Source organism: Rhipicephalus microplus, chromosome 4, assembly GCF_043290135.1.
Source record: "Rhipicephalus microplus isolate Deutch F79 chromosome 4, USDA_Rmic, whole genome shotgun sequence".
In the NCBI taxonomy this organism is placed as follows: Eukaryota; Metazoa; Arthropoda; class Arachnida; order Ixodida; family Ixodidae; genus Rhipicephalus; species Rhipicephalus microplus.
The window spans coordinates 97,356,505-97,380,823 of record NC_134703.1 but is presented as its reverse complement, the minus strand read 5'-3'; the positions used below and the strand labels follow the sequence as shown (position 1 = coordinate 97,380,823).

General features: G+C 46.5%; 2 protein-coding genes across 2 annotated transcripts in view; one reads left to right on the top strand and one right to left on the bottom strand.

The window, feature by feature from the left end:
• Positions 1-3,722: 3,722 nt before the first annotated feature.
• Positions 3,723-16,539, top strand: LOC142814388 (disintegrin and metalloproteinase domain-containing protein 10-like). The gene is made up of 4 exons (XM_075893124.1): positions 3,723-3,929; positions 5,122-5,324; positions 6,728-6,928; positions 16,525-16,539. Exons 1-4 carry the CDS (start codon positions 3,902-3,904, stop codon positions 16,537-16,539), a joined length of 447 nt encoding a protein of 148 aa, XP_075749239.1. The 5' UTR covers positions 3,723-3,901.
• A 3,073-nt stretch (positions 16,540-19,612) lies between these two features.
• The window catches only part of LOC142813962 (juvenile hormone acid O-methyltransferase-like), a 5,110-nt gene continuing 403 nt past the window's right edge, over positions 19,613-24,319 (bottom strand). The window contains exons 1-3 of the mRNA XM_075891917.1: positions 23,967-24,319; positions 22,990-23,146; positions 19,613-20,026 (exon numbers count right to left, since the gene is read on the bottom strand). The exon at positions 23,967-24,319 is cut by the window's right edge and continues 403 nt beyond it. Coding sequence (XP_075748032.1) covers positions 19,860-20,026; positions 22,990-23,146; positions 23,967-24,319 — 677 coding nt within the window. The 3' untranslated portion in view covers positions 19,613-19,859. The remainder of the gene's footprint in view (positions 20,027-22,989; positions 23,147-23,966) is intronic.

Genomic DNA, 24,319 nt, shown 5'->3' with positions numbered 1-24,319 from the left:
AGCTCCCGGTGAGCAATTGAGGCTTTTTTATTTTTTGCTGGAGTTATTATGACACTTGCTGGGTTCCATACGAATGCGCTTTATATATTTCACACATTCTCTTTCGCTCCGTATTGGCCTCGAGGATATACCGTGGTGCCACCTACGTGATGACGTCACTCATAGGATGCTGGCTTGACTTGGTCGGCTGGAACACCGCATTTTTTGCGCTTTTGCTGTGGACACCGTGCGTGATTCCCTTTGTTTTGAAACTCAGTGCTTAAAAAAAGCGTTAGGACTTGATAATGCGGGCAAGCAAACTACGATGCAGTGCCCTTGGTGGCACTCTCGTGTATAATTTGTATCGTAAAATTGCGACTAAGAACAGGTGCAGCCATGAGGGCGATGCAAGTGGTGTCGCGAAAGCAAAACTGCCGTACTTTACAACTACGCATTCTATCTGTGACGTCAAAACAATCGCAGCGCTAGCCTCTCTAGTGGAGGCCGTCGCGGCCAACACACTCTGTTGGAGAAGCTAAAGCGAAGCGGGGTGGGGCCGCCGTCTGTGAGTGCTCAAGGGAAGTAATGCGGCATGACGCGGGTAATGCATGGCGTCCGAGATTGCAGACTGGCACATGGTTTTGGAGGCCGTGGTTAAAGTTTCGCTATAACAGTAAAAAACCCTGACCAAGAGCGCATCAGAGAGTCACCGACGCAGTTTTGTTCTTTGCCTTTCGCTTCGTGTTAGAGCGTGGCCGCTCGTTGTTGAAGTCGTGTAACTTCCATATGCGCCATCGACGTTTCACGGCCTACTTTTTCGAGTATGATAGCACTGGCTTATTTAATGAAATTGCTGCAGTAAGCACTTCACCAGGGTAACGATGTCGGTGGGCAAAAGTTTGGTGTGTGAAACTGGGGTCCGAATCGTGCGTTCGCGGCTCAAGCTACGAACCTCTGCGTCCCGCTTCGCTGAAGCGCAGTATAGGCGTATTTGCCTTCCGTGCCTCGACTTTCGTCTGTTTCTTCTAGCACATTCGTGCTCGCGCTGCAGCCCTTATTACCATGAATTCAAACCAACTAGCCCAAATAGCCATTCTTTTATACATGCTAAACACTTCAGTTACCACGACGGTTAAATCATGATCATGGTTGGTAATCGTCGTGATGGAGACGTGCCTCTAGGCGCCCACGCCACTAAGCTTTCCCGATTAGTCTTGTCGACTGTTCCACATTTTATGGTGAACAGATCGAGAAAGAAGAATCATATGCGTATAAGGTGCGAACGGTGGTACTCACTGAATCGCACAGATATGTGGGCTTTCTACGATCTTTCTTTCTCTTTCTCTTTTTTTGTCGTATGCAGATGACAAAGATGCAAATAAGTAGTTCAGTCACGCCACAGCAGTGCTTAGCAAGTGAAACACAAGCTAACCACGTACAAACAACACAGAAAAGGCGTTATTTAGTGCAACAGCGTGAACAGAGTCACCCAGGGTGAGCATCCCTATGAAAGGCAGAATCCACTTAACTCGCGGGTAATGTTAAAGTTGCATAGGTGTCGTGCACCGATTCAGTAGAGAAGAGCGCGGATATTAACAGTAAACCGTAGTCAACGCATTTTATCTGCCGACAACCGTCTCAGACCGCACGCAACAAAGCGCCGCTGCGTGCATTTGTGTACGCGCCGCCGACCGCCTATCCACAGTTTCGCGGGGCAGTGCTGCCACCTATAGCCGGATCTCAGAGCACGCCTATCTCGCACCCAGGCGCCTTTGGCGGTACACTCTCGCTACCAGAGACGCCATAATTTGTTTGAAACTGCCAAGGCGTGCCTCGCTGGCATGGCATGCAGTGGCTCTGGGAGTTTAAAAGCACCTGTTGTGCTGCACTCGCGTATAAAATGTCATCTGGCTACCACTGTGCTGTCATCTGATGCGACAACGAGCGCGAGAGGAAAAAATTGCTGAGCACTGCCTGTGAAGTTCACAGCGCATCGCGGCAATCGTGTCGGTGCGATGTTTCTGTGCTGCGATTGCACAGATTTCCGTCCACAACGAAAAACGCTGAGCTTCACCGCCTTAGGATATAATCGAAATCAACGGGAAAAATTACGAGCCCAGTGAAGTGTACGAGTGAGTATGCTTATTGCGTTCATTCAAGCGCGACTCCAGCTGTTTCACTTTGGAGCAGCGATTTGCGTGCAGCAATGCTTGTAGTATGTGGCACAAAACTATTGCCGTACTCTTTCGCAAGCCGCACGTCAATAATAGGATATACGTATTACGACTCACGCGTGGATGTACGCACCGCGCATGTTTAGTACAACTGTAACGGCCTTCTATCTCGATGCGTGAACGGTGCGGAAAGCATCACTTTCTACTTTGTTGAACTGCGACGTGCCTTGACTGTCACTAGACGAATCTACACGTGCTTTCGGCCGGCGTCACCGTAGCATTTTAATATCTTGTTCTGGCTGGCACATTTGCACCGCGTGTGTGTTACGAGTGACCGGCAGGGCTGGCAATTGATACACGTGTGGTGCGTGAACATAAGTTGTAAATGGATTCTAGCGCTACGTTGACGCCGGCTTACAGCACAAATTCTGCCTTGTCACAGCCAAGGCATGCCGTAGTTCGACTGAGTCGAAAGCAACGTTTTCCGCTGTTCGCGTTTCTTTCAATCGCCATAGTACGTACCTGATGAAGCTGCTTCTGTAGTCTGCAATGCACGTGCTGCAGACGTTATGGACTGTCGATGAAGGTGTCTTCGACGTTTCTCACGAAATCAGCATAAAATTCCAGCACAGGAACAGCGCGAGACATGCTTACAGCCGGTGAAGGGTCGTTGTGTGGAAAGCGTTTATTAGAGTACGGCAGAAACATATTCAATAGTTGTAAAACCGAGCGCTAGTCAATAGGCAGCAATTATCCAATACTAGAAAAATACGGAAGATAAATAGCGTATAAGAGATATGGTCCCAAAAAGTAAACAAAGAGAACAAGGGCTGTCTTCTAACTGAATTTTTATTAACATCACAACCTCGTGTAGCAACCTACGGCAACAGCCCAAAAGAAAGAAAGGAAAATAAAAAGAAGAGGAGCAAGCAGCAGACCAGTTTGGAGGAAACATTAGTTAATTCTGCCAATGAGATGGAGGCTGCATACTATAGTAGGTCACTTTGGCAGCTGCCACTCAGTTCCCTCAGCATATTAAAACTCAGTTAACTTGGGGCGCGAATTCCTGGCGAGCTATAGCTATACACCTTGGACTTCCTAAACACACTCGGGATGACTTGCATTACGTAGCATACGCTGTGAATCCAGAGTTTTTGTAGCTATTGACACAATTTACTACGACACAACAATTCATGCGCGTTCCATTGCGAAGCGCCGTTATCAACCTAACACAGCCATGCTCACGCGTAGGTTGCCGCAGGGAGCACGTGAGCCGCTTTCGGTCACTCACCTACCTGGCACTATTGGCTCAAGGCACGTTTTCTATAACGTTTTATTGCTGTCGCCATGGCACCATACCACATGCGAGATTGTTGTCGAGGTGAAGTTATCGTCTGCAATGGCCTAGTGAAACTATAGGCTTGATACCCATCAGTTCAGGCACATTTCGTTTTCAGTGTATGTGCGGGTAGCAACAGATGTAGAATGTTTGCACGTTGCTTTTTTTGAAAGAGGCGTGCACTTCTTGAATGTTAATGAATGGGTTTTCGAGGATCACTTCTTGACAAGGATGCGCTTGCACCGGAGCTGCTGCCATATGTTCCGAACCGCTGCACCGAGCGAACCTGACTGAATGTAACCGGGGAACTCAAGTGTGCCGCGGAGGTCGCTGCGAAGGCTCTATCTGCGAAAAGTTTGGCTACGAGGACTGCCAGCGATCGGGCACTGGCGCCAGCGGTTCAGAAGAGATGTGCCTCGTGGACTGCAAGCGGGCAGGTGAGGTGCTTCCCAAAGGAACGTGATTCCAGAGGCACATACACACTACCTCAACCTGCAACTCAAAGCTTTAATGCAAACAAATTTGCAAAGTGCAAATCGTCTGTACGGCGGCGCCCACGTGAAACAGATGATGGCAGATCTTAACGTATGGGGTTTTTGTTCCAAACCATTGATGTTGTTATGAGAGACGACGGACGTAGGGGAGGGTTCGGCAAATTTAGACCACCCAGACAGGAATACGTGCGCTGACATCACACTGTACCCCCTATGTAGCGTTTCGCCTTCATCGAAATGCGACAGCCATAGCAGGGATTGAACCCTTTACCTTCGAGTCAGTAGGCGAGCACTACAAGCACTTTTACACCGCGGCAAAGAGGGCACCAAATCTTAGCTGCTAAAAGCAATGATTCACGACGACGATGACGACGACGACAACAACAACAACAACATGCATGTAAAAATGATCTCTTTTTACTATTTAAACTTGAAACAATGAATCCAAAGAAGTAGAAAAAAATAGCGCTAGCACTAACTCGCAACTAACAGTCTAGGGCAGTTTCAGCCAACTGCGCAGTCGTCTTACCTGAACCTTTGTCACTTATAAACCCGAGGTTAGAGAACACTAAATAATAAACAACACGTCGGTGTGCGTGAATTATCTATGGTATGTACAGCGTTATGATCCCACTGTTTGTTGATGTTGAGGTCGTGATGGTTCTAAACACGTGTGGTGAGAAGTGATTTTTGCGTATTGCATATAGGTCAATGTAAAATATTCGCGAATAGTCTTGTATTCAACCCCCTGTCCCCATGGGCCTTATGTTTTCTTCTTTCCCTTCTTCTTTCTATATTCACTTCTTGTACTACATTTTCTCTCATGTTTTGTCCCAGTATACAGATTGACACTTAGCTATGGGCTGTGGTAGCGTCAAACCTTTACAACCGTTGTAGAGTGCGTACTGAAGAGGTTTAAATTAAAAATTGTAAACTCGCTTTGGGAATTTGCGTTATACTGAGCCGCACATTGCCTCGATTTGCATTGCGGGAAGCCTGCCTTCGCTCCGACGTGGGTCGGCCCAGTATATTATCTTCGGAGTCGCCCATGCATACTGGCCCTGGTGTAGGCAGAACGGTGAACCGTCTAGGTATGACTTTTATGACGCTTCTCTGGTGCTGCCAAACGGCGCAGGCACGGATGGCCCCTGCCTGGACACGTGCAAGGAAGCCGCGCTGCAGTCGTTGTGCGGCCGGAAGAGGGAACGTGGCGCCGCGTGCAATCAGAACCGCGGCTACTGCGACGTCTTTCACCGGTGCCGCGTTGTGGACGAGAACGGGCCTCTGGCGCGCCTACAACAGCTGCTCGTGCCAAATCGAGTGCGAGAGCTAATCAAAGTGAGCAGATGCGCTGTCGCGAAATAATATTCGAGCTGATACAGACACGCACCACTCGCCCTTCTTTCAAAAACGCACGCACTCCCTATCGCTTTTTTCCAGTATAATTTTTCTTCTTTGCACAGTACAATATGTCGTGCAATGTAAATTTAGTCTTACTCAAGCTTGTCTGATTTTCTTTCTTTTTTTTCGTGTTTCTTATGATTGTAACTATTGTTTTTTATGTTGTGTAACTATGCAGTTTTCAACGTGCTTTCTTGGCTTCTCAATCGCTTGTGTTTAAATTTTTAATTTTTTATTTCATATTTCATAAAAACAGTAACAACACCTTCCACTGCAGCGTTTAAACCATGCTGCATGATATACGACCCCGTGATTCTCACTAGCTAATGAACCTTTTACTCTGCATCTTACAATACCTTTAGATCAACAATTCCATTCATAAACTCGAACTCAATGCAGATGCGGCTCCACAGCAGATTGTTCAGAAGAATAAAAAAAATTAACACATGGACTTCCCATATGACGGGGATGACAAAAATTTTGTGGTGGGGTCCGTCACCGGCGTAATCGGTATATGTCACCAGCAACAACAAATTCCCGAGACACCAAATCCTCTTGCGATTTAAGTGCTCTTAAAAAATCAAGGAGATTCATCGCTTGCATGTTATTAGTGAAGTGCTTTGCCATTGGTAACAACCAAGCAGACACTTAAATTGAGGAGCTTCGCGAATTCCGCAGTGCTAGTGTGTACTTGCCGTTTGGCTAGTTGGTGCAGTTTGAGTATCAATAGTGAAGTTAGGCACCAAAAGCACGGTCACTTAAGAACCATATACACAGGAGAGAGCACGTCTTATATGTGTGTTTTAGGGTGATTTTGTTTTTACAATGTTTAAGTCTACTTTTGATTGCGAATGCTACCTGTTTCCTGCAAGCCCGCTTGCAATAGAAATTATAGACAGTGATGGAAAAGCTTGTGACGAGTATACTTAAAAACCTGATGTGATGGTCAAGCCAGACCCTTATCGAGTGAAGCAGCGAACGTAGACAAAACGCACAAGGAGGAAGAGATTCTATAAGGTCACAGATACGGTGATCCTGTCGAATTGTTTTTGCCTGGTGTGCCATGTATCTGTCGGGTGCTTCACTCGTTAAGATAAACTGTCACGAAGTTGCGAAGCATTTAAGTTTAGTGTAGGCAGCAGTAGTACTAGGAAGAGAAACCATCTAGTGTAGCCGGCAATCGCATACTACAAAGCGCCTCGTTGCCATCATGTGCCAAACGTCGCGTTTTGCACGTGGTCCGCCTAACATTTTTGATGCAACTATGATGACAAAGTTCATGGTCAGTGTTCGGCCATCGTGTGTTTCGATACCCGAAGCTCTATTATAAACAACTGTAGCAGTACACCTGGGTGGCGATCCTGATCGGTGTGATGCTCCTTCTCGGCGTGCTGCTGTTCATCCGCTGTTGTGCCGTGCTTACGCCCACCAACAACCCGAGGCTGCCGAAAGCCAAGACGTTCAAGGAAGGCGTCCAGCACCCCTGGGAATTTCTCAAGGTTGAAATGCCGCTTTCTGCTTTTCTCACCGTGAAGGCTTACGTATATTCATATCAATCAGTCAGGCAGGGTGGCTTCATTCGGCGTGTGCTTAGAATACAAAGCCTCCGCAGGCTATTTGGAATACAATGTCATCCTTGACAGTTTGCCTTAGCTATATGTAACAGGGTATCACGTGTGATCACATAGCATCCAATTTGTAACGTCCAGAAATGAAGAAGGGTGTCATGAAATGCTTTTGCTCACTGCTGGTGAGATCACCATGCACGCATAGTATACTGCGCAATTTTAGCACACTATAGAGCGCAGCACCGACACGAGGTGGCACCTCGCGGCAAGAAGTACCTTTGATTCAAACGACGCCCTCTTGTATCAGCCAGAGCCGGTGTCTCTTGTATGACGACCGATTGAAGCGAGCCTGCGGGATTCGGTACGAAGAGAGGGCGCTCAGCAAAGTCGCAACCTCAAGATCCGCTGATTATTGCTCTCTAAAGCGCACGACTGCAACATCTGGTTTAACTGTTCACGACAGATTCTGCTTTCCACGGTAAACATTTTTTTCACCAAGAAGGAGAGCTGGTTCAGGACCCTTTAAGACAGGGTTATGTGAGCCTGAAGAATCATCCTCGACTAAAAACCATAACCACACCTATGCTAGCTGATGCAAAAAGAGAGGAACAGACAGAGGGTGAAGGGGGGTTTCTTGGTTCAGGAAAATTCATGCATGAACATATGAAAAGGGCACTGGAGTATGTACAATCAGCGTCCAATGAAACCCGAACAGCGGCAATCCTTTGCGATGGTTGTTAGATTTGGAAAGAAGGAATGGTCGCTGATGATGACAACCCGCCGCTGCCATCAGTTGTTCAGGTCGAAAGGAGGAACGCAGGAGGATACGGGAAAACAGAACATAGTTTTATGACATTATTTACACTTATTTACAGAAAAGAAGGGATAGTGGTTTAACAAACCACGAGCGTGGTGATTGAACGTTACATAGTTCCGAGCCAGGTTCAGAGAGCTCCGTCCAGCACTCTGCTGCTTCGTTTTATGCCCTGTCGGGCTCCTCCTCTCAGAGTCGAACACCAATCACGCACACACAGGTGAAGGAGGCGAGCATGCAAGGTCCACGTGAACACTGCACGGTGGTGGCGCCAGCAGTGCTCTTCCGCGTCGTGTGTGTGCCGCCACTTGAGAGTTCCCACGAGCCTGGCAGCATACTTCAAAGGGTCCGCCGCACAGCTCGCCTAATTAGCGGGGCGATCTGCGTGCGGTGTCCGTCGCGGTCTCTTTCAGGAAGACGCCGTCTTTGGTGGCCTCTCTCGAACGGCTAACGGCGTCTTGGCGACACGACGTCTCCCCCTGCGGCCAGCAGGAACAATGCCTGACGAGTATAGGCAGTTGGCCGGTCGGCTTGGTGATTGGGGATCAAAAGGGAGCACCGCTCCTCTGTCAGCTCAAGCGCCGGCCACGCCAGCCCTCCTGTCGCCCGACGAGTCGATGAGGCCATCAGTCACGCTGCTGCTTGAAGCGACGTCAAAAGGTCCGCTTTTGAAGGACGTGAACTCGCCTCGGCCCGCCGCCTGGTCTGGAACAATCACTCAAATACTTGACAGCGTCTGTAAGACTGGGCGCCGAAGGGATTGAGAGATGAATCCCCAGGCCAAACCTAACAGCTCCTCCGCCGCCCGGAAAATCTCGACTGGCCAGCGCTCCCAACCGCTGGGCACGAAGAGAATTGTTGGTGACGAGGACGATGGCCTGGCTTTTCTCTCTCCAGCTGCGAACTCGAAACCAACTCCCAAACCAACTCACAATGGTCGACAACATCAAGGCGAACCACACGACACAATACCATGCTGCAGTCAAGCACATTGGACCCGCTTACAACCCTCCAGGCTTCTCAACACAAACAAAAGAGAAACCTGAACGCTAAAATTTTGAGACAATTTTGTGCCGCCAAAGTTACAACAATCATGGATGTGGAGAGGCTTACCAAAGAGGGAACAAATTGCCGTGTGAGAAAAGCACCCAAAAGCAAATATAATTTGGCCCCATATAACGAGAATCACACTCTTTCACAACTAGCTTTCTCCTACCATCCGCACTACTAAGTTGTAACTTTCATTGAACTTCATGACTCAGTTCATGAAACACAACCAACTAAATTCCACACAAATGCAACCTGAACCTACCAAAGGTATCTGGGTGCATTTTCTATTCTCTCATTACAAACTCAAAACGTAGTCGTGAGTGCCTACTTGGAGGACACTCTGATGCCAATGAAAACTCACTCACAACAGATCAAACTGCGTTTTATAAATCCTAGAAATGTGTCCAACCTCAAATTTTGGTGAACGCAGTGCTTTCAGCTCAAGTGATCATATGATCCTTATAAACAATCACTAAACAAAACCTTGCGTGCTAACATGCTCATCCGCTGGATGTAGTTTCATGTCAGCCCATGTTTTTAAAGAGCGCACATGACTTTGATGTGCGCTCTAGCACGACATCATACTATCATCCAGAGAATGCTAGCATACCAACAGACACCTAACCATAGGCGATATCTCTCTCACCTAGGTATCCTTAAACCCTCATCTGAACGTAAATTTTCTCAAGGTATCGAACTGAGTAAATCCTTAAAACGCATCTCTAATCTCAACGTTCGATATAACATACGCTCAGCTAAAGAATTTCACCTGATCCCGGAGCACATACTAAAATCACCAAGGGAAATGCAACTCGTGTACTAACACGCTCATTTGTTGGATGTAGTTTCATGTCAGCCCATGTTTTTAAAGAACGCACATTGCTGTGCGCCCTAGCACGACATCATACTCTCATCCAAAGAGCGTTAGTACACCAATCGCACACCTAACCGTAGGCCATTTCCCTCTAACTGAACTAAAAACACTTAAAATGCCCTTTGAAAATCGAGAAGGGAAAACTGTATCCAAACTAACTAGCCTGGGAGAGGACAAAGGAATATTACTTCAAAACCAAAAATAAGCAAAAGGCATGCTACTGAGAACACTCCTCCGTTCACTCACCAGCTTACAGTGTTCCCTCCCTTCAATCGCACACGTGGCGGTCGAGGACTTGGCGGATTTCGAGGGCGCCCGAGGCAAAGTCGCGTAAGTGCTACAAGCTGAACGGCAGCGCTACGCCTCATTTGCGATTTCGGCCGACTTCTGTCAGTCTGGCGGAGGGAACCCGAGCAATGCAAGGGAAAGAGTGACGGTGTCCTCTTAGGTCTAGCCGAGCGGTGTTTAGCTATTGTCGCTTTTCTTGTAGGACCCCGTCGACACTCCCGTCCCCGCAAAGCTCTTAATCTCTGGCGCGCATTCCGTCGCGCGAATGCGCGCTGTGGTCTACCCTTTCGGCGCTGGCGCCTTACTTCCCGCCACAAAGGCCCTTTCTTTGAACTGGTTGGTGGCCCACTCTTCCCTCGTTCGCCCGGCTGATTGCTACCTCTTTCACCCCTTCGCTTTGTCCCCCGCGTACGCTTCTTCCTTTTTCGGCGACGTTTTCGACCGACCTTTCCCTCATTGTTCTCAAATTGGTCGCGTTTTGAGTCATCGGCAGTGCTACAGTTCAAAGGCAACCCATATGACTTGCTGGGGACAAAATCCGAAGAGTGCCGCTTCACCCGAGATTCTATTTGCGAATCCGATTTCTTTGTATTTTTCTTCGGGTGGCTAGGACGCATGCAAGCCGAGTTCGACGCCGATGCAGAACACCTAGTTCTGTTTACTACGCTCAACCGTGTCGAGCCTTTCTTTACACCCGTAGTGCATTTTGTCTCGCTCGCAGCTCTCCGACGTCGCTTTCGTCTGCGCCGCTTTTTGCGCTTCGTTTCTAAGCCTACCGCTTGCATCTCAACCTCGCTCCCTCTCTCACAGCATTTGTTAGCTGTCTTGCCCGCGCAGTCTAAATGATTTTCTAAAGAAACCTCTGTTTCACATTCTAGACTGGCGGACAGCGTAACACACTGACGAACAATGCCACTGTTTCTCACAGAAAAATCTCGCTCGCATTCTTGGGAGCCGTCTACAACCGCACTGTTCCTCTCACTCTCTGCTTTCGCTGCTTTTCCTGAGCTTTCTCCGGTGTTCTTGATGTCTTCGACCTCATTTGCAAGATCCACCGTTGCGACAAACACAGGTGAGGTCTGTACCAGTTTTTCTACAGCTATCCTAGCTGTTTCTCTAACAGTTGACTGGCACAGCACCTCGTCGCACTTGCTCTGGCCTTCGTCGGCCTCTCTAATCAGCGCAGCATCTTTAGCAGCTCTTAAACTCGATTCGGCTTTGAAACTGCTGCTATTTACACACGTGATAGCCTTCTCTTTGGCTCTAAACTGCACCTCACTCATTTGATTATCGCACTTCTCGTGCGCTACAGTTTCGAATGGCTGAATCTTTCGCCTCATTGCCTCGTTTTTCTGTTCTAATTGTTCGAGCACCAAGGCGCGTGCTCGATCACGCTCTTTTCTAACCCTTTCCCGTGCCTCTCGTTCCTCCAACCTTTTTAAAGCTTTTAACGCGTATCCAATATCAACCTCACTGGCGCTTTCCAAAATTAGCTCTAAAATTTCGAACCTGCCCATTCCTTCGTTAACCTTAATACCCAGGTCTTCACAAATGTACAAAAGACCATCTTTTAGCAGTGTCTTCACCTCCATGATTGCCGTTGTACTTTGGTCCTGCATCTCACACATAATTAGGTGATCCCTCTAACACACAAATAGGTGATCTCCCTAACTCACATACAATCCAGCTTCTAATCAACGCACACTCAAGAAATGAAGCCTGGAAAGTCAAAGCAAAGACCAAGCACTCACCACAGCACAGCACCATGTCGCGAAGTCCATCTCACCGCTGCCAACCAGTTGTTAGAGATGGGAAGGAAGAAGCTGCAGGTGATGGCATACGGATGGAGGAACTGAACGCCGACAAGAGGATACGAGAAACATACCAGGGGTTTATGGTACATTATTTACACATATTTACAGAAAAGAAGGGATAGTGGTTTCACAAACCACGAGCGTGGTGGTTGAACGTCACATAGTTCAGAGCCAGGTTCAGAGAGCTCCGTCCAGCACTCTGCTGCTTCGTTTTATGCCCTGTCGGGCTCCTCCTCTCAGAGTCGAACACCAATCACGCACACACAGGTGAAGGAGGCGAGCATGCAAGGTCCACGTGAACACTGCACGGTGGTGGCGCCAGCAGTGCTCTTCCGCGTCGTGTGTGTGCCGCCACTTGAGAGTTCCCACGAGCCTGGCAGCATACTTCAAAGGGTCCGCCGCACAGCTCGCCTAATTAGCGGGGCGATCTGCGTGCGGTGTCCGTCGCGGTCTCTTTCAGGAAGACGCCGTCTTTGGTGGCCTCTCTCGAACGGCTAACGGCGTCTTGGCGACACGACGTCTCCCCCTGCGGCCAGCAGGAACAATGCCTGACGAGTATAGGCAGTTGGCCGGTCGGCTTGGTGATTGGGGATCAAAAGGGAGCACCGCTCCTCTGTCAGCTCAAGCGCCGGCCACGCCAGCCCTCCTGTCGCCCGACGAGTCGATGAGGCCATCAGTCACGCTGCTGCTTGAAGCGACGTCAAAAGGTCCGCTTTTGAAGGACGTGAACTCGCCTCGGCCCGCCGCCTGGTCTGGAACAATCACTCAAATACTTGACAGCGTCTGTAAGACTGGGCGCCGAAGGGATTGAGAGATGAATCCCCAGGCCAAACCTAACATGGTATAGTGCGTGCCGTCCACTTATCACTACGGACAGGGACGCATATATGCGCAGAGCTGCCAAACAGGATGCGTGCGCCTGGTAATGGTGATAACAGGACGACACGCACTACACTATCGCAAAGGCTTGCCGCTGTTCAGGTTTCATTTGACGCTGATAGTACGTAAAAGGCGTACCATTAGTGGTCCGACTGTCTAATTCCGCAATCATAAGTACTGTGAATACTCCCTTGCGCGAATGAAACGACAGATTTCAGCCGTTGGTGTCGCCGTGATGGCCCGTATTCTAGGTAGCTTTCAAACGGCACAGTTTCACTGACCAGGTATATCATCCACTGACAAAGCTAGAAACATTAACACACCGATATGCTCATCGCGTGCACTGCCTAGGTGCCACACCGACTAAGCGTGCGTGCATCTGGTATGGGAGGCAGTATCTCTGATGCTCGCGTGGCATTTGCGAAAGTGGCGTATTGGTAAAAGTGTACTCTGAGGTCATGAGCAGTATGCAAGTGCAATGTCATTAGAACTTGCAAGGTATGCCTTGCGCGGGTCTATTAAGAGTAAGCTGGCGGCTCCGATTAGACCCGTGAACACTACATGCTTCATCCCCCTCCCCCTCTACGTGCACCTTCGCCACATTTTAGAGCAAAAGCTGTTATGATATCACAGCACGGGTCGGGTGTGCACCGTAGTTGTCCGCCGCCTCAACAACCACTATCGCAAGAAATAAGAAGAAAAGTTCAATGGGGATCGAGCCCGGGTCTCCTGCGTACCAGCCCAGTGTTCTGCCACTGAGTCACGCCGGTGCTTGCAACTCGTCCGTAAACTGGTCTTAGGTACGCTTCACGTCGGGAAAGGAATCGCGTTAATGTAACAAAGCGTTTCAGAACAGCAAATGAGCAACCAGGTGTCACATTATGCGTATTGCGTCACGAGTGGGTCGTCGAACGCTCCAATCTTTTACAAAAACTTGATCTTCTTCAGCTATTGAGTTTGGCGCATACCCAGTGTGGGAGATTGAGGGAAATACGAAAGCTTCTGGCATAATGCTTCATTGTTGTCCGTAACAAGATGAAAAAAAGATTGCACAAACCTCCTTGCAAGTGTGCGAAGGGTACCACGCTTCTGCGAGGAATGGCGCAGAAAGATATAGCCAATGCCTGCCTACTAGGCAATGATTAATGGCGTAGTGGGTACCCTGCTAGTGTGCTTGCAGCGGCTATCCAGAGTGCTAAGAAAAGGGTTCTGAAAAGCTGCTCGTCTAGCTTTTGCTGGTGGCTTTTTTTTATTGCGATAACAACGATATAGACACTCATGGCGTGTATATATATATATATATATATATATATATATATATATATATATATATATATATATATATATATATATATATATATATATATATATATATATATATATCACTAACTGCAAGCTGTGTATATATACACAATTTACCTCTGGCTTTTTCTCAATGAACTTAAGTGATTCATTCTTGAACATAGCTTGTATGTCTCACTTGTATTTATACATCACGAAAAATGACAGTCAAAATAGCCAATACCACGTGGTGGGTGGGAGACATTAGGGAGTTTTAGAATAACGTTTGCAGGCGCTGCGGGCATTGCCGGCATAGCGGGCACGATATGAGGTTTATAATAGCGTTTGCCCTCCTACAAATCGCAACGCACAATTGCAGTGACACCGTAGCTTAGAAACCAGCGTTTGCGGGCCGCATGGGGGCCGCACACGCAGCCGCTATTTCGGATTTTGTGCGGGTGGGCCGCGTACGCGAATGGCGACACGCGTTACGACGCATGCACAGTGACAGCGACCGCACTGCAAGGGTTCAATGTGCGCTATTCTAAAGCTCTTTATTATCAAGGAACAAGCAAGCAAGCTTCTCCCACTATCTAGGTGCTTCCTGTGCCGACGCTCACACTGCAACGTCTGGGACAATCTGTTTGAGGTGGTTGTTTCGGTGAACTGCATTAGAACTGTACCTTTCGCTACAGTTACTGATATTGTCGACGTCCGCTGACGCTAAAAAAGGAAACGCTTGACAAACGCTGGCGACAATGCTTTATGTAGGTCAGCCTTTGTGATGCCAGCCTGTGTCGTGCGAACAGATGCGGAACAGCTCGAACAGAATTCTATAGTCGCCCTGAGGCAAGGCGGGCTCGCATGCGTAACCAGGCACAGGAAGAACGTGCTGCGTCGCGCGAGAGAAATGCTGCAGCTGATTGTACATTTGTCCGTGCTCACTACATTTATTATCATTGCGAAATCTCTCAGCCTTACTTCGTATCACAGTCTGACGGGTTGCTATCGCATTCAATGCTGCGGCCTTGTGCCGAAACTGTGACTTTTTTTTGCTTCTCGGTCTATTGCATTCATTCCCCCGCCCCCTAAATCTTCCTTCATGTGGCATGGCTTTTCAGGGCCTCGGGGTCAACTTACCAAGCAACGATGTCATGTGATAACGTTTCCATGTGGCTCTCTGACGACGTCACGGTGGCGTCAAGTTCTTGTTATCTGCGATATCACGATGACGTTATAGAGTGCCGTCGACGCATGACGATCTCATGCATCACTGATGTTGATGGTGTCACTGCCGACGTTTCATTTTTGTGTTTTGTGAGGTTATAGGACAAAAAAAGCAAAAAAAGCAGATCCGCTGTCAGCATCGGTACTTTCTCGTTCTCGAAGGTGCCAAATCTGCAAGCACATACTTACCCAAATTAGGCGTGGCTATATGTATGCACGAAGTTATTTGTGCCTATTGTACTGACTAATAATTGTAATGTTATGTACGTTGTTCATTCTTGCTTCCACTCTTGTAAATCTTGATTTGTGAAATATGGTAGACGTTAAAGTCTACCTACCTTAAAGTCATTGTATCAGTCGCAAGTTTTTCGTTGTAGCTTTGTTGCCTCGACAACATGCTGCCACTATCGATAACACTTCATCTGACTTTTAAGATGTCGTACCAGGCACAAGTGGTACGGTGTGCAAGCGCCATGGCCTTCCTATAGAGTAAAAAAAATGTAGGAGGAATTTTCATCTCCTGCATTTGAGGACGCTTGTCAGAGTGATCTACAGGTGGTATGTCGATTGAGTCGAGTGTGTAGACTAGTGTTGTCATCATGCTGCTGCCCGCGCCGCTTCCAGGGATATCGGGTCATAGCCTGGTACCGAGCTTTCTGACAAGGCATGCAGTTGATGAGAGTGAACGTTTGGGTCTAGTGGTTGTATAGCGAACTCCCCTCCGCAACGAAGGGCTCGTTTCACTGTGCGCTGAGACAAAATTACTTTTCCGAGCCGATTGCAGTGGTAGTATAACGTGTCACGTAGCTTGCCTTGTAGCCAAGCAATTTCCCGCCTTCTCTCAAATGTGCATCCCTACAGAAATAGCTTGAAAACTGGGGAAATAATAGAAATACCAAAACAACCTTCGAACCTGGGGCGCGTTACATGTGCTGTGCAGTACACGTGCTGTTATTAATGATCACAAGTAGTCAACTGGCCCAAACAAGCGCCACGCCGAAGCTTAAGCGTGTCCCACGAGTTAGTTTTAGTGTGTTTAATTGTGTCCCTGGTTGTCAGCATATTTTTTTGAAATTATAAGGGAACGTTTTTGAACTCTGTGCTTAACGTTGCCTAAGATGTCAGAGAGGTTCCAGGAACCAACCATAGATTGCGTTCAATTAAGCAAACAAGTTCTCTGGCCCCCTTTTGCCGGTTTTATAACTTTCTCTTGTCCGCGTTGTCTAAGATTTCTTAACGAAAACAAAAAGGCCGCGTAACGTCTTTTGATAGTTAGAGTTAGGGAACACCTGAAACAGTGATAGTTGCTGATGAATTATTCCTTGTTTTTTGCTCTTTACAGGTTCCACCTGTTTAAACCAGCGGATCGAGGGGACAAAATTATTAGAATTTGTTTCGCTCCGAATTAACTTTAAAACATAGCTATAAATGAAACGACGTAGTTTTATAGCACCATATCGCTCGTAATTTTGTTCTAGGAACTACTCGTGACATAAAACTGCTTAAACGAAATTCCGTGCATGAGAATAATATGTTTAATTAGTTTTCACTGGACACACAACTTGTAGAGCACTGACAATTGTAATCATAATCTTTTTAAGCGCAGACATTTAACGCAGACTGACGCTCACACAGAGAAAGTTTAATTTCACAACAGATGCTATAACTGCGCTATACATCAACTTGCAAAGCTATGTTCCCCACATAAAAATCAGATTTGCAAAAGCACACCTGTTTGAGGAATAAACGAACATTTCGTTAATACGCCGTTTCGACAATAAATGACTTTCGCTCGGACCTGTGAGTACCCGCGTTTTTCACGTATGATTTAGTTTTAGTATTTGCTTCGACACCACTTTGCAAAGTGCATCGCAAGGGTATTCGGAGAATCGATTTCTCAATGATTCGAAGTATTGCTGTGAGTGATGAATTCGTTCAACGAAGCTACCGCATTATGTGAAGGTGGCATTTAAAGCGAACATGTGGTAGGCCGAGCATTTCGGGAAGGTGTTATAGTACCGGGCGAGAACCACAAATGAGGGTGATTTTTTTTTTTCGCCAGCTTATAATAAGAAGCCTTTTTTTAAGGAATCCGTGGAGGATATTGATGTGACTTCATGTTATTAACAAATACTTCGCACTTTTTCTCTTTCAAAATATGTATATGTACTCCACCTCGTGGTATTCGCGTAATATCCTACTCTGAGACAATAAATGTCGTCGACCACCTACGACGGCTCGGCAGTGCCCGTACCATAAAGTTCTTTCAATTATGATGATATTTATGATGCATGGATGATTGGACATGCCTATTCGGAAAGGCTGACCAAGAGTAGTGGATATAAAATATAAAGTAAAACTAACTTTATGATATTCTGACGATAATTTAATTTATATTACCGATACTATTATTATGGAAACGCGAAAACACGGTTGGTGTGCAAAAGTCTGACCAAGAGTAGTGGATATCAAATATAAAATGAAACTAACTTTATGATATTATGACGATAATTTAATTTATATTACCGATACTATTATTATGGAAACGCGAAAACACGGTAGGTTGGTTGGGTTTCGTGCAAGCTTCATCGCAGATAAACGAGGAGAAAAAAGTGGCGCAACTCGACGTGCGGTTGAGCGTTGCGGGTTGTGTAGAGGGTGATGCGAGAGAGGTGCGTTGCGAGCGGGTGGAGGAGCAACACCACCTAGGTGTGTTGCTGGCAGCTGCTGCGGGTGAGGGCGAAAGTGACGTCAACGCGAAGCTGGGACTTGGCCTACTTGGCATAGTGACAACTGCGGTAAGGGGAATACGGTTCGGTCTATTAGCACGGAGACATGAATGGGCAGCATTACACAGTCTGGTCAAAGACCTGCTTCGCATCTAATAAACGTATTGTTAACTCTCTCCGGACGCAATACTATCGTCTTAGGACGACATTTACAGTGAAACGTGCCGATTCGGGACAATTTTTTTTTTATGACGGAAGACCTCCTGGTACAACCCATGGGTGCAGCTAAATATGAGGCTTCTGACCGAGATGGCTTGACCGGACATAACACATTGTAAAAAGCTACCAGCAGTACGACGTCGTAAATTACGCAAGAATAGGACCTGCCTCACAAGCCAATACGCAAACGTTGCCCTGTGATGCCGCTGATGTGAAATGGGACATCTCGTAGCTTCTGGACGCACGAAGAAGGGCGCAGAAGTCTCCGCTCAGTGTGTGCCCCATACTCTACAGATCACGACATTCATGCACAGTATGAACGGTTATTGCACCGACATCCCCCATACAGTGGCCCACCTGAATGTTTGACAGTACAATAAGACAAGTCCCGGCGTATGCACGAACGACCACCACGACTTGGTGAAGGCCGCCCGCCAGGGACCTTTTCGGCCGCTCCTCCAGCAATGTCGAAGCGTGGCCGAGACCTGCGTCCACAACAAGGCAGCCAAGCTCGGCTGCCTGCGTCAAAGTAATGGCGGATTTAAAGGATGACAGCGGACACGTGGGCTCGTGCTAGTCGATACTGAGTGGACGAGGAGAACGAACTCAAAGGATAGAACAGTCGGCCCGTAGGAACGGTGCTGTCTCTGTGTCTGCTTCCTTTACAACACACACACACACACACACACACACACACACACACACACACACACACACACACACACACACACACACACACACACACACACACACACACACACACACACACACACACACACACACACACACACACACACACACACACACACACACACACACACACACACACACACACACACACACACACACACACACACACACACACACACACACACACACACACACACACACACACACACACACACACACACACACACACACACACACACACACACACACACACACACACACACACACACACACACACACACACACACACACACACACACACACACACACACACACACACACACACACACACACACACACACACACACACACACACACACACACACACACACACACACACACACACATACATACATACATACATACATACATACATACATACATACACACACACACACACACATACATACATACATACATACATACATACACACATACACACATACACACATACACACACACATACACATACACACGCGCACGCACGCACGCACGCACGCACACACACACACACACACACACACACACACACATACATACATACACATACACACGCGCGCGCGCACGCGCACGCACGCACGCACGCACATACAGACATACATACATACATACATACATACATACATACATACATACATACATACACACATACACACATACACACATACACACATACATACATACTAATATAACAAGGTGTAAAATATTGGCGTATGTCGTATACGAAATGAATTTGAAGACTCATAAGACTCATTGGTGGGGCATATTTCACGTTTATTTTTCAGGATCAAAACAACACCAGTAAACAGTACAAACTACTTTTTGCGGACTCAGAAATGAGCTTCCTCATGTACAATACACCAACGCATTTGACAAGCGCTTCTTTTTGTTAATGAGGGTCTTGAAGTTGATGTAAGGTTAATCCGACGAGGTGTAAAAACAACATTAAAAATCTGTTGGTTGAGCTCTCGCATGAGCTCGTGAATAGAAGGTGATAAAGCTATGGTTTGTATCCATGAAAAACGAATCGCAGCTTCTGAGTTGTTCCTGTGCAAGAATAGCTCGAACAATGTTCTTTTTTCAAAAAATCTTTGGTGAAGTTCTCCAATTCAGCTTTTCCTTCTTCAGTGAGAAGTGGGTAGACGGGGTTGGTGTGCAAAAGGAGACCTGAAAAGTTGAGAAATGTCATATTAGGAGCCTTTGCATAGGGAATCACTATTCGGTAATTTCCGAAAAGGGCTTCTTTTTATGGTTTATGGAGCTTTTTTTTTACTATTGGGCGTTCACGGCTTTATTTACGAACGAATAAATAAAAATTAACATGGGGGTTGGAGAAACGAGTGTTACAGATACCGATACCTTTTTCAGAACTACTGTCATCGGAAAACGAGATCCTAAGATGCTTAAACTAACGATGACGACGACATGAAGCTGTCGGTTTTTCTGGAGTTCAGTTAAGCAACCTGCGTTCCAATGTTTTCTGACACGAAATGAAAAACGTGTGGTTTGTGTCGATATTTATTTCTACACCCATAAAAATTTTTTTTTCATACAAATGGAATTGACTGCCGGTGAATTCACAGAAAAGTTTCACTAGCACCTCTGAGTTCTGATATCATTGAAGTTCCTCTCAGCCAGACCTATTTACGTGTGCTCGTTATACCGGGCACATTTTGATGTCATTAGGGTTCACATGCCTGCTTCTAAAAACAGGATGCTGACTTCGGCACATGGTTCACAAGTTTGAAACAAAAGGTGCTTTTAAATAATTCAATTATATTCAATTCAATTCAGCTTTATTTCAGGTGTGCCCTGAGGAGACAGCGGATAAAGGCCCTAATCGCCTAACGGTGGCCTCTGCCCTCCGGAGTTCGGAGCAGGTACACAATACATAAAGTAAAACAGTAACGCTAAAAACCAAATACATACAAAAATAAATTGTGTACCAAATGTAACGGTAGTGAGACGCTATGACCGTGGGAATTGCTACAGTGTTACACAAACACAACGCTACAAAGGCATGATGTCACAGAAAATGTTACAGAAACGTAGAACGCACATGAATTTGCTACTAACGAATAGCTAACAACTTAAAATAGTATTAAACAGTTAATCACCGACTTCAGTGGTAATGAGATGCGTCTTCAATTTACGTTTTATTTTTTTTTTGTGGAATCAGTCCAGCAGGCGATGCCATGTTTGTCTTGAAGGAGTTATGGTGTTGTTGGTCGTGTTTCAGTGCTTGATGAAGATAACGTTTTCTAAAAAAAAGGTAAGATTGCCCCTTGCCTGCCTCACGCTATATTATATAGCGCATTCTCAGCCGAAACATTTCTGTATACTCTTCGACTTCCAAACTATTTTAGCGCACGCAGGTTAATCTCGAATACTTTGAACACTTTTGTGCGCAGGTCGACACTGCCCTGATATTGTGAGAAGGATGCAATTGCAAGAATGAGGTGCTATAAGTACCGAAAAGTTTTAGTGAGGTTCATTGGTGGGGTAAAAAATAAAATAAAAACGCGAAATATGCAATCGAAATTGGGAGGTAAGTAACTGTATTGTGCGATGGGCGACAGTTCACTCTGTAGAGTGTTATTTATTATCGTAAATGAGGAAGTGGATATTCCTGCATAATTACTAGCAGTAACAGCTTGGTAATTGAGAGTCTCCGTCTTCTATGCTGCGAAAATAACAAGTTATGCAGCTATCTCGTGAGTTTTGCTTCGAAGGCTTTAAGCTACTTTGAAAATTGATTACAATAAATAACATTGGGCTCTCACATACTCGTAAGAGCTGGGACGATGTACCCAATTATGCTTAGTAGTCTGTCAGGGCCTAGAAATTCGGAGAGACGTACCTAATCAAAAATGTTTCGAGAAAATTGTAATCGAAGACGGGAAGATTGTACCATTCCAAGGATTTGGGAACATCTGTACGTGGGCCCGTCCTTCAGTGGCGGCAACGGTATCTTGCCGTAGACACACTAACGCTGTATATTAAAATTGAAGTATGGCACTACAAAGCTTGTCGTTTCTCAGACTAACTGAACGCCTCGCATCGGAAACGCAAAGGGATCCGCTGAAAAATATTAAACACTCTGAAAAGCTGCGCAGCTCACACTGCGACACTGTAATTTTGCTAGGATGTTGCAGTTGGTCTCTGCTGCATGAACGCAGGAGTAGTTTTCGGTAACTAGCTTCTTTCATCAGATACCACCTTCTTCGCTTATTTCCGATTCAGCTACGGCAGGCACCCGCTGTCACCGACGAGAGATGGCGTTACGAGAGTGACACGTGGAAATGAGAGGGACATGTAGAACATTGGAATGCTTAGGGAATCATCACTGGGGACATACCGAACTTTAAAGCAGGAAATCGCAAAACAGAATATCTACAATAATTCTCGAGGTAGTTCTCTGCTGTTTGAAGCCAGAACGGGAGTATTGCTGACCAAGACGTAGAGAGCCAAATACGAAGGCTCAGACAAAGTATGTAGTGCGTGTGGAGGGGAGTAGGTAATGGCTGAACAATTGATAATGTTCTTTAAAGGGCTCCACCCTTTAGTCCAAGATAATGGCGTTGAACTTTTCAAAGTATTGGGGTTTAGTGATAGTGAAAGCAAAATAGACCTTAAATGGGTAGAAATAACTAGGAGGAGGCTAACTGTTTGGTGGCTACAATCAAAGCTCGAGTGACATTTAATCTTTAAACACATAGTGATAGTACTTAACTTTATGGCTAGGTGGCTGAGCCACCTCTAGATTTAAAGGGCACAGCCGGATCCGTCCGTTCGTCCGTCCGTCCGTCCGTCCGTCCATCCATCCATCCATCCATCCATCCATCCATCCATCCATCCATCCATCCATCCATCCATCCATCCATCCATCCATCCATCCATCCATCCATCCATCCATCCATCCATCCATCCATCCATCCATCCATCCATCCATCCATCCATCCATCCATCCATCCGTCCGTCCGTCCGTCCGTCCGTCCATCCGTCCGTCCAAGCCAATCCAATCCAATCCAACGGGTCATGAATAAATACGATTAGTGATCAGATGGAGAGTTATCGCAGTGCGGAGCCCTCAGCAGGAACTTGTGCAGAAAGCTAGTTGCAGTACTTACGCGAGATTTCCTCTATACTTGCACTGGGAGCCTCCACGCGCATCATTTCGCATGTCAGCGGCACGAGGCTGGTTGATCTCACGATGTCGATAAGGTAGTTCCTCAGGTAGGCAGGGTCGTGAGTGTCGGGAAACTCGGGCCCTACTTTTTTCAGCACCTGCTCATAACAATTTTTGTGCCAGTAAATGAAAATACCAGAGCACAGCATGGTTGTTATATGAAATGTGGTGGAAAATAGTGAATAAGCATTTTATAAAGACTTAATAACCGTCATTCTCTTCTAGCCTTCGCACTGAAGATTTACGTCGAGGCAAACGTATTTCGCCGATACGCTGCTAAAATGACATTGAAGTGATTAAAAAACATGAAGTTGTGAAATAATTTTGAATTATTTATTAATGGTAATTAATAATATAGTAAAGCATGCAGCGGCACCATATCCGACATACCATTTTTTTAAAACTCGGGTGAAGCATCTTAGCTACCAATGGCTTCTTCATTTATATAATTTGCACCTTAGCTGCGAAAACGTACTTTGCCACGACGTAGAGTTTGTGTGTGAAGACAAGAGGCAGATAGAAATAGCATTTGCAGCATCTACAATGCAATTGATAATTTAATGAGAGAGAGGCGTGAGAAAACGTTTTTGCAATACTTCTGCACCACACTTATGATATATGCCAGACATCTACGGAAATTCTTTGTGTTCTTGAGTTGAATTAACACTCTAAAATGGCGTCTCTCATAATCATATGGTGGTTTTGGGACGCTAAGCCCCACATATCAATCAATCAGCACTATAAAACGGTTGAAGGAATGCAATAAAGCAAGGCAAAGAAATTTTGTTCATTTTCGTCGTTGCTCTGCGTGATTTCAGAACGAGCTATAGGATCTCTAAGTGCTCCTCGGCTAACAATGTGCATTTTGATGGTCTTCAGGTAATGAGCAGCATCTCGAATACGAATGCATGTACTCACGTCACTGTATTCTTTCCATCTTTCACAATTCGTCATTGCCTTGGAAAGCTGTAGTGGTCCGGGATGAGGATTAAACACGATCAAGCACTCGCCACCGGTGGTCAGCAGGCGTTCGACGTTCCTCAGTGCGGCAGCTTTGTCGTGTATCCAGTGCAAGGTGAGGAAAGAATAGACGCGGTCGAACTGTCCTTCGACTTCGATGAATTGTGACACTTGGTCATCTATCGCAATGTCCAGCATCCGGTGTTCGATCTTCGGGTGGCCGTATTCTCGCGTAGCGTAATCGATCATGGCGTGCGAATTGTCAACCGCTACTAGTCTTCTCATCGATGGTGGACACAGTGGCAGCAGGT